This window comes from Denticeps clupeoides, chromosome 19, assembly GCF_900700375.1.
Source record: "Denticeps clupeoides chromosome 19, fDenClu1.1, whole genome shotgun sequence".
NCBI classification, from domain to species: Eukaryota; Metazoa; Chordata; class Actinopteri; order Clupeiformes; family Denticipitidae; genus Denticeps; species Denticeps clupeoides.
The window spans coordinates 3,147,896-3,156,358 of NC_041725.1; the positions used below are offsets into that span (position 1 = coordinate 3,147,896).

Here is an 8,463-nt window from a genome sequence, read left to right on the forward strand (position 1 = left end):
CACGTGTGGTGTGCTGCAGTGTTGAATGACAATCACTTCACTTTCACTTTCAATATATCAGAATCTTTATATAAGGTGGTAGTAGCCTAGTGGGTAAGACACTCGCCTATGGACAAGAAGACCACAAATTCACCCCACTTACTACCATTGTGTCCCGGAGCAAGACACTTAACACAGTCCATGGGGACTGTCCCTGTAACTACTGATTGTAAGTCGCTCTGGATAAGGCTGTAAATGTCAATACAAACGTTATATGAAAACCGAGAAGAAAAGAGTTCAAAGTGAGAAGACTTAAGCTAATCAGGAAAGAAAAATGATATTATTGTGGAAGGAGAACTGCATTTTGGAATAGTAGTCCACAACACTCAAAATTTGTTTTTTCTTATTAAAACTGAAGGGTGATAGATCGAACAGGTTCTTTAGGATATGGTATCCGGTTTTTAGATACTTGCAGGGTCAAACTGATTGGAAGATTATTATTATTTGTTTTGCTTTGGATGCCATCAAGGTGACATCTGGGTTGGGGAGGAGTCTTTTCCCCCCGTTGGTGTGTGTGTTGCGTTATGTGTGATTTATTTCTAAAACTACAAAGAAACAGGGTGCTGTACATCAGAAAATCAGTGGGTAGATCTGACACCTAGTGGTCAATAATAGTTCTTACAACAGGGTTCTAGAAACAGTACATTACAGCAGTACAAGAATACACATACACACAATCCAACTACATTTCAGTTCAGGGTGAATGGATTTTGAGTAGCAGTGGGCTTGTACTATATCCAATGCATTAGTAAATAATGTCAATTCATATTTTTTTGTGCATTATGCTTTTATGTTTGTTAGACAAGTAAATGTAGTGGTTGGAATTTCTGAATATCCCATCAAACTGACATTAATACCCACTGCCAAGAAGCTATGAATATTACAAATCACAGAAGTGTGCATATTTGTGATTTTTTGTCATCCCTGGGTGATGAATCTTTCCTGTTTGGGTCATTCAGGTCTTCAAAAAGCCCACTGTCAGTTATCTCTTGTTGCCAGGGAATAGGCACTGCCCCTGTGTTGAATTCCTTGAAGAATTTCTCATCATTGGCATCAAACTCAACTCCTTTGGCCTCAGAAAAGTCATGGATATCACCTGTGTCTTTGGCATAAACCACATTAGGACTCGGCACCCATGAGGGTTTAATAAGTCCTGCCTCCAACCTGGACAAGTTGATGGATTTAAACCATTCATGTGTACGAGGGTCATCACCCCTGAAACACAAACACACACATTTCTGTCCATAAATATATTCATTATTTTAGTTACAAGGAATTATATCTTTGCAATGCTCCATGACTCGATGGGAAGAGGACATAGAAACAAATTTCATATTATTTTCATATTAATACTCATTTAGTGTCCTATACATTATATCTCAAGTTAAACTTCTTATGACTGATATCCATTAGTGTTTCAGTTTCAGACTCATGGCAATAACATGGTTTTGTAATCATATTTACAACATAACCCTCAAACAAGCAAAAAGTGGGTGGGTTCATTCTGGAAACTTTCAGCACAAGATTGAATGCTTAACATGAATATGAATCATCAGTTTTAAACATGGACTGTTGGGAAGATCATGAAGTTAGACCATAAAATAAAATGAACATGAGGTAGTGATAAACAGCCAGGGGTTACAAGGTCAGAGATGTGACAGGAACAGTTCCTTACTTGCAACCCAGGCGATCCTCCGTCTTCTTCTTGAGGAACAGGTCAATGATGTTCTTGGTAGGAGAGTCAAAGTTCTTGTGCTCGTACATGCACTCATCCTCCAGAGTTCTTCTGGCCACCTCTTCTCTCTGGACCTTCTCTTTGTAGTTTTTGAAGGGCAGACGGCCAGCCACCATCTCGTAGAGGCTGCAGCCCAAAGCCCACCAATCTACTGAGGTGCGGTAGGGCTCCTGTTTCAGAATCTCAGGTGCCATGTAACCACTGGTGCCGGCCTTCAAACAGAGCAACAGAGACGAGGAATTTGGAAACCCACCACTGAAGCCCACCACTAACATGCTGGGAAATTTCATTGAAATACCAATGTAACTCTAGATCTGTGTTTGAGAGAAAACTTTCTAGAAAATCTTTTAGATTTCTTGGATGTTTAACAATGGCCTTTTTTATCTTCTGTCTTGGTCTTGGGATTTTAATCATGCATCACTAGACTCCACACTACCAACCTTCACCCAGTATGTGACAAGCCCCACCAGAGACAATAAAACATTGGATATACTGTATGCCAACACAAAAGAGGCATACAGTTCATCACCTCTCCCTCCCCTGGTAAGATCAAATCACAACCTGGTGCACATTGTCCCTGTGGCCCTTACTGTGCAGGGAGCCACCTGTCACCTGTACAGTACAGAGATTGTTGGAGGAGAGCAAGGAGGTTCTTAAGGAGTGCTTTTGTCTACTGTCTGAGAGGTGCTTTGTGATGACCGTGGAGAGGACATCGACCACCTTGACACTGTATATACTGACATTTTTTATTTTTTACAATTTACATTCCCTGTTTTTTCTTTTCTTTTATAGTATACAGTCAACATTGTGCTATAGTTTTTTTTTTGTGTTGCTCTTATCTTGTACTGTCCACTTTCTGCTGTGACAATGTAAATGTCCCACGTGTGGGACTAATAAAGGATCATCTTATCTCTCTCTTATCTGCTCCCTCTCTGTTTTTCCCTCTTCTGTCAAGCAGCTCCTGGAAAATAATCATAGAATTAACTGAAGTATGTCCCTTTCAACTCTGGCTGTCTGATAATCCCCTTTGTGAAGTGAGAGTACTGTCATCGTCTAGGTGGATGAGATCAGGACCCCCCCCAGCAGCTTCATCCGATTGGGACATGTCTATGGGGAACATTGGGATAGAGATATTATAATCAGATTGTAATAATGCTGAGAGTAAGATTAGCCAAGGCTACCTGAGCCGGTGGCTGACTTGCTGGTCTTTAGTATAAACTGTTAATAAAATTTCAGAAGTACATTCCACATTACCACACATTTGTTGATTACATCACTGTCATTTCTGTCAATGTGGTTGAATTTAAAAAGGGATTCATATATTTGCTTGGGAATCATAAATACATCTCAGAAATGATGGCGTTGCACAGTCGGTTCAGCTTTATGTATATCCATCTGTCACGTTAAGCAGCATAAGTAATTGTGCATTAGCATTTTCATTTGCACAAAAGCTATGATTTAAGATTTGCCACAACAGGACAGGCAACAGCAACACAAGCCCCAACTACTGTTAACTACTGATTGTAAGTCCTCTGGATAAGGGCGTCTGATAAATGCTGTAAATGTAAACATAAATGACCAAACTGTCAAAACATGAAGGTGACATGAGGGCTTGATGTCCTCAAGTGGGACTCAGAGTTCAAAACACTTCAGCTCTATTCGCATTCACCAGCAAACACTGGACAGAGGTGAAAAAAGATTTTTAGCTTTTTTCTTTCATTCAAAGATATATGATACATACAGGGAGTGCAGAATTATTAGGCAAATGAGTATTTTGTCCACATCATCCTCTTCATGCATGTTGTCTTACTCCAAGCTGTATAGGCCTACTAGAGAGAGAGCCTACTACCAATTAAGCATATTAGGTGATGTGTATCTCTGTAATGAGAAGGGGTGTGGTCTAATGACATCAACACCCTGTATCAGGTGTGCATAATTATTAGGCAACTTCCTTTCCTTTGGCAAAATGGGTCAAAAGAAGGACTTGACAGGCTCAGAAAAGTCAAAAATAGTGAGATATCTTGCAGAGGGATGCAGCACTCTTAAAATTGCAAAGCTTCTGAAGCGTGATCATCGAACAATCAAGCGTTTCATTCAAAATAGTCAACAGGGTCGCAAGAAGTGTGTGGAAAAACCAAGGCGCAAAATAACTGCCCATGAACTGAGAAAAGTCAAGCGTGCAGCTGCCAAGATGCCACTTGCCACCACTTTGGCCATATTTCAGAGCTGCAACATCACTGGAGTGCCCAAAAGCACAAGGTGTGCAATACTCAGAGACATGGCCAAGGTAAGAAAGGCTGAAAGACGACCACCACTGAACAAGACACACAAGCTGAAACGTCAAGACTGGGCCAAGAAATATCTCAAGACTGATTTTTCTAAGGTTTTATGGACTGATGAAATGAGAGTGAGTCTTGATGGGCCAGATGGATGGATTGGTAAAGGGCAGAGAGCTCCAGTCCGACTCAGACGCCAGCAAGGTGGAGGTGAAGTACTGGTTTGGGCTGGTATCATCAAAGATGAGCTTGTGGGGCCTTTTCGGGTTGAGGATGGAGTCAAGCTAAACTCCCAGTTCTACTGCCAGTTTCTGGAAAACACCTTCAAGCAGTGGTACAGGAAGAAGTCTGCATCCTTCAAGAAAAACATGATTTTCATGCAGGACAATGCTCCATCACACGCGTCCAAGTACTCCACAGCGTGGCTGGCAAGAAAGGGTATAAAAGAAGAAAAACTAATGACATGGCCTCCTTGTTCACCTGATCTGAACCCCATTGAGAACCTGTGGTCATCATCAAATGTGAGATTTACAAGGAGGGAAAACCGTGCACCTCTCTGAACAGTGTCTGGGAGGCTGTGGTTGCTGCTGCACGCAATGTTGATGGTGAACAGATCAAAACACTGACAGAATCCATGGATGGCAGGCTTTTGAGTGTCCTTACAAAGAAAGATGGCTATATTGGTCGCTGATTTGTTTTTGTTTTGTTTTTGAATGTCAGAAATGTATATTTGTGAATGTGGAGATGTTATATTGGTTTCACTGGTAAAAATAAATAATTGAAATGGGTATATATTTGTTTTTTGTTAAGTTGCCTAATAATTATGCACAGTAATAGTCACTGGCACACACAGATATCCCCCTAAAATAGCTAAAAATAAAAACAAACTAAAAACTACTTCCAAAAACATTCAGCTTTGATATTAATGAGTTTTTTGGGTTCATTGAGAACATGGTTGTTGTTAAATAATAAAATGATTCCTCAAAAATACAACTTGCCTTCTGCACTCCCTGTACGTGTACCCTATTATTTTGGGAAATGTTTTTGCTTCCTACTGTTCCACACGTTATTCAGACTTGTATTATTTTTTTTTTTTTCATTTTTGGAGGATGTACCAGGAAGGGAGTCTTCCCACGATTCAAATCTTAAAGTCAGATAAGAGAGGATAAGAAAAGTAATAGCATTGGTTTTTTTCATTTCCACATCAAGTTCATCCCATAGACCTCCATTGGCCTCTAGAACTTATCACTAATGGATTTACTGAACTGATTACTGAATTAAATCCCCATTGCTTGCTCCAGCGTGACTTATGGGTCTGCACACATCTACTAAAAGTATGAATAATGGAACATCACGTATGGAAAGGAACATCCATGGAACATTATCTGGCATTGCAATCAGATACAGTGGGGCAAAAAAAAATATTTTTTTGCATGGAGCCACAGGTTGAGGGAGATAGTTAGTGATTCCATTTTCGAATAATTTCTCCAATAGTTGATCTCCTCTCACCAAGCTGCTTGCTTGTTGTAGATTGGCTTGTGCCAGACTGTAGGGGTACAGTCTTGTCCATGTTGTCCTTAGACAGCTCTCTGGTCTTGGCCATGGTGGAGGTTGGAGTCTGACTGTTGGAGTCTGAAGGTGTGGACAGGCATCTTTTATACAGATAACCACTTCAAACAGGCGCACTTAATACAGGTAACGAGTGAAGGATAGAAGAGCTTCTTAAAAAAAGAAGTAACAGGTCTGTGAGGGACAGAATTCTTACTTGATTGTAGGTGCTAAATACTGTTTTTCTGCACCATTCTGCACCACATGTTATTCCCATACAATATTTTTACATTCTGTCACACAGTTAAAGTGTCCCTTTGATGAAAACCTCTCTCTTCTTTTTGCATGGGTCAACTTTTTTTTTTTGCCCCACTGTATCTGTGTTTTCATCTGCAGTGGTGCCTCCTCTCATTCATTTCTCCTCTGCTACACCTTAAGGATAGTTACTCTGAATTTCTGTGCAAAATGTATTTGAGGTTCAGGTCCTAATTAGCCCTTTTAAGTCCCATTGTTCCGAATCATGAGCGATAATTCCAACACTTGTAAGTCACTTTGGATTGAAACATCTGCCAAATATAACAGCAAATCCTCACCTTTTGACATATGGTTTTTCCACTGGGCAGCTCCACAGCCAGCCCCAAGTCAGAGAGGCGGCATTGTCCATTGCTATCCAGCAGGACGTTCTCTGGTTTCATGTCACGATACACAATGTCCAGGGCGTGGAGGTGCAGGATTCCAGTTGTGATCTGTGCTGTATAGTATCTCACACGGTCCATGCTGAGGCCATGCTCTCCCATTTTGTAGATGTGATACTTAAGGTCCCCTCCATTCATCAGACTAATAACCAGGCAGAGGTGGGTCCTGGTGGCGTAAGCGTAGACCAGGTTCACTATGAAACGGCTGTTGACTTTCTCGAGGATCAGCTTCTCCAAGAGCGCCATTTTCTCTCCCCCTTTCCTCTTCAAGCGCTTCTTATCCAGTTTTTTGCAGGCATACATCTGACCCGTAATCTTTACCTGCACAGCACACACCTGAGAGGGAGGAGGAAGAGTAAAGGCTGAAGAACACAATGAGAAGGTAAATCAAATAAAGAAATCAAATAAACCACACAATTATTCATGCTTTATGTTTATGAAACTAGAGCTTAACTGTGCAATCTCAACAAATGTACTTTTTTAATATTGCAGTTTGATTATTTAAAATAGTGGTGCAGCAAGGAAAAAGCATGTGAACCTACCTCCCCGAAGCCACCTTTACCAAGGGTCCTAAACTCGTAGAAGTACTTCTCAGTGATTGGCTGCCTCTCAAATGCCTTCCACTGTAGAAATTTGTCAAAGAATGGGCTGATCAGGTACTCCATGAAGGGCTTCCCCATCAGGAACTCTCTGGTGGCAACCTTCACCTTCCCCATCATCAACTCCTCAAAATCCTCCTCAGATATGGTCCTTAACTTCCTGGCCACATTATCAGAGATGAAGACCAGAAAGTTCTTACCTCTGCAGAGCTTGTTGATGATGTTTTGACGCTCTTTGTCCTTAGCGCTGTCTTCGGCCAGGTCCCAATTGTTAAGATTGTCCAGAAGTCTGGCAGCTGCTGCATATGCTGGCTCAGAGGCCAAGAGGAACTCCTGGAAGAGCCTCCTGCCAATAGGCTGCTGCTCACACAGAGAGTGGAAGTCACTCCCCACACTGGTTCGAATTTCTGCACACTTCTCAAGTTTGGGTAGAACGAGGCTACGGCAACGCTTTTTCATGTCCTTGTCATCACCACCCTGTGCCTTTAGATAGGTTGTATTAGCCACCAGGTTGCCTAGCACCTCCATGTCACACATGGCTTCAGCCAGAATCAGCACAGTCCTGGATGTGTGATGGAGGGAACGCTAGTGTTGTCTGTGTGTGTGTGTGTGTGTGTGTGTGTCATGCAAATGGATGCTAAGCACCAAGTGGATGCATCCTCCCCCAACAGTGCAGCTCTCATGGTCTTTCATTTGGAATTAAATGCAGTAAAGTGGAGATTTGTGTGTCTTTCGTGTGACTTACTAATGGAGCCTGTACAGTTTTCCACTGAAACCTGGTTACATCTCGTCAGAACTGTCCAGGCCATTACGGCTAGTAGCTGTCTTTGAACTGAATAAAACCCTAAGCAATACCAGTTCATCTTTAAATTGAGATCTTTACCTCAGCATTAATTGCCCAATTGAATGCATTCCTAATGAATTGCATGAATTGAGTTGCTGAATGAGTTGCTGAATTGCATCCAATGAGTTGCTGAATTTCATTCTGAATTATTACAAACAGGGGGTTACAAATCCTGCTTGAAAAATAGATGGATGAGACGGACTATATTTCATGTCCTCGTTAGAGTCAGAGGTGAAAGAAAGTGGATTAAAATAGAGTGCTCTGTGTGCGTAGGTAGAAGGTAAGCCGTTTCTGAGGCCTGAACACTCAATTTCATAACCTGGCCCCTGGGGAGGTGAGATGTTGCTGCGGTAATGCAGCCTTCAGCAATCATTTCTTGATGTATTTTCCATCCTATGTGATTTGCATATCCACAATTTCCTCTGTGTGCTAGGCACCAGAACAGGAGTGTCAAACCCAATTGCACAAGGGCCCAAAACACTTAAGATTGCGGGCCTAGCAGGATAATCATTTATTGAACAAACTAAAGCTATTTTTTAAAACTTAAATATGAATGAAATAGACAGGAATGTTAAAACAAATAAACTGTCAAAATTGTACAAATTAGAAATATGATAACATGCTGCAAATTAGAGCTATATTAGCTCCACAAATGAGACACATGGGTTAACAGGTGTTATGTGAAATTCAGTTCCCCTGACGCGTGCTGATTTCAAATACTGATTTC

General features: G+C 41.3%; 1 protein-coding gene across 1 annotated transcript; it reads right to left on the minus strand.

The window, feature by feature from the left end:
- Window positions 1-926: 926 nt before the first annotated feature.
- On the minus strand, window positions 927-7,429 carry LOC114769208 (rhodopsin kinase 1-like). Its single transcript, XM_028962022.1, has 4 exons — window positions 6,836-7,429; window positions 6,192-6,629; window positions 1,715-1,986; window positions 927-1,254 (listed from the first exon to the last, which is right to left on the minus strand). The coding sequence occupies exons 1-4, from the start codon at window positions 7,427-7,429 to the stop codon at window positions 927-929; spliced, it is 1,632 nt and encodes a 543-aa protein (XP_028817855.1).
- Between the last annotated feature and the right edge of the window lie 1,034 nt (window positions 7,430-8,463).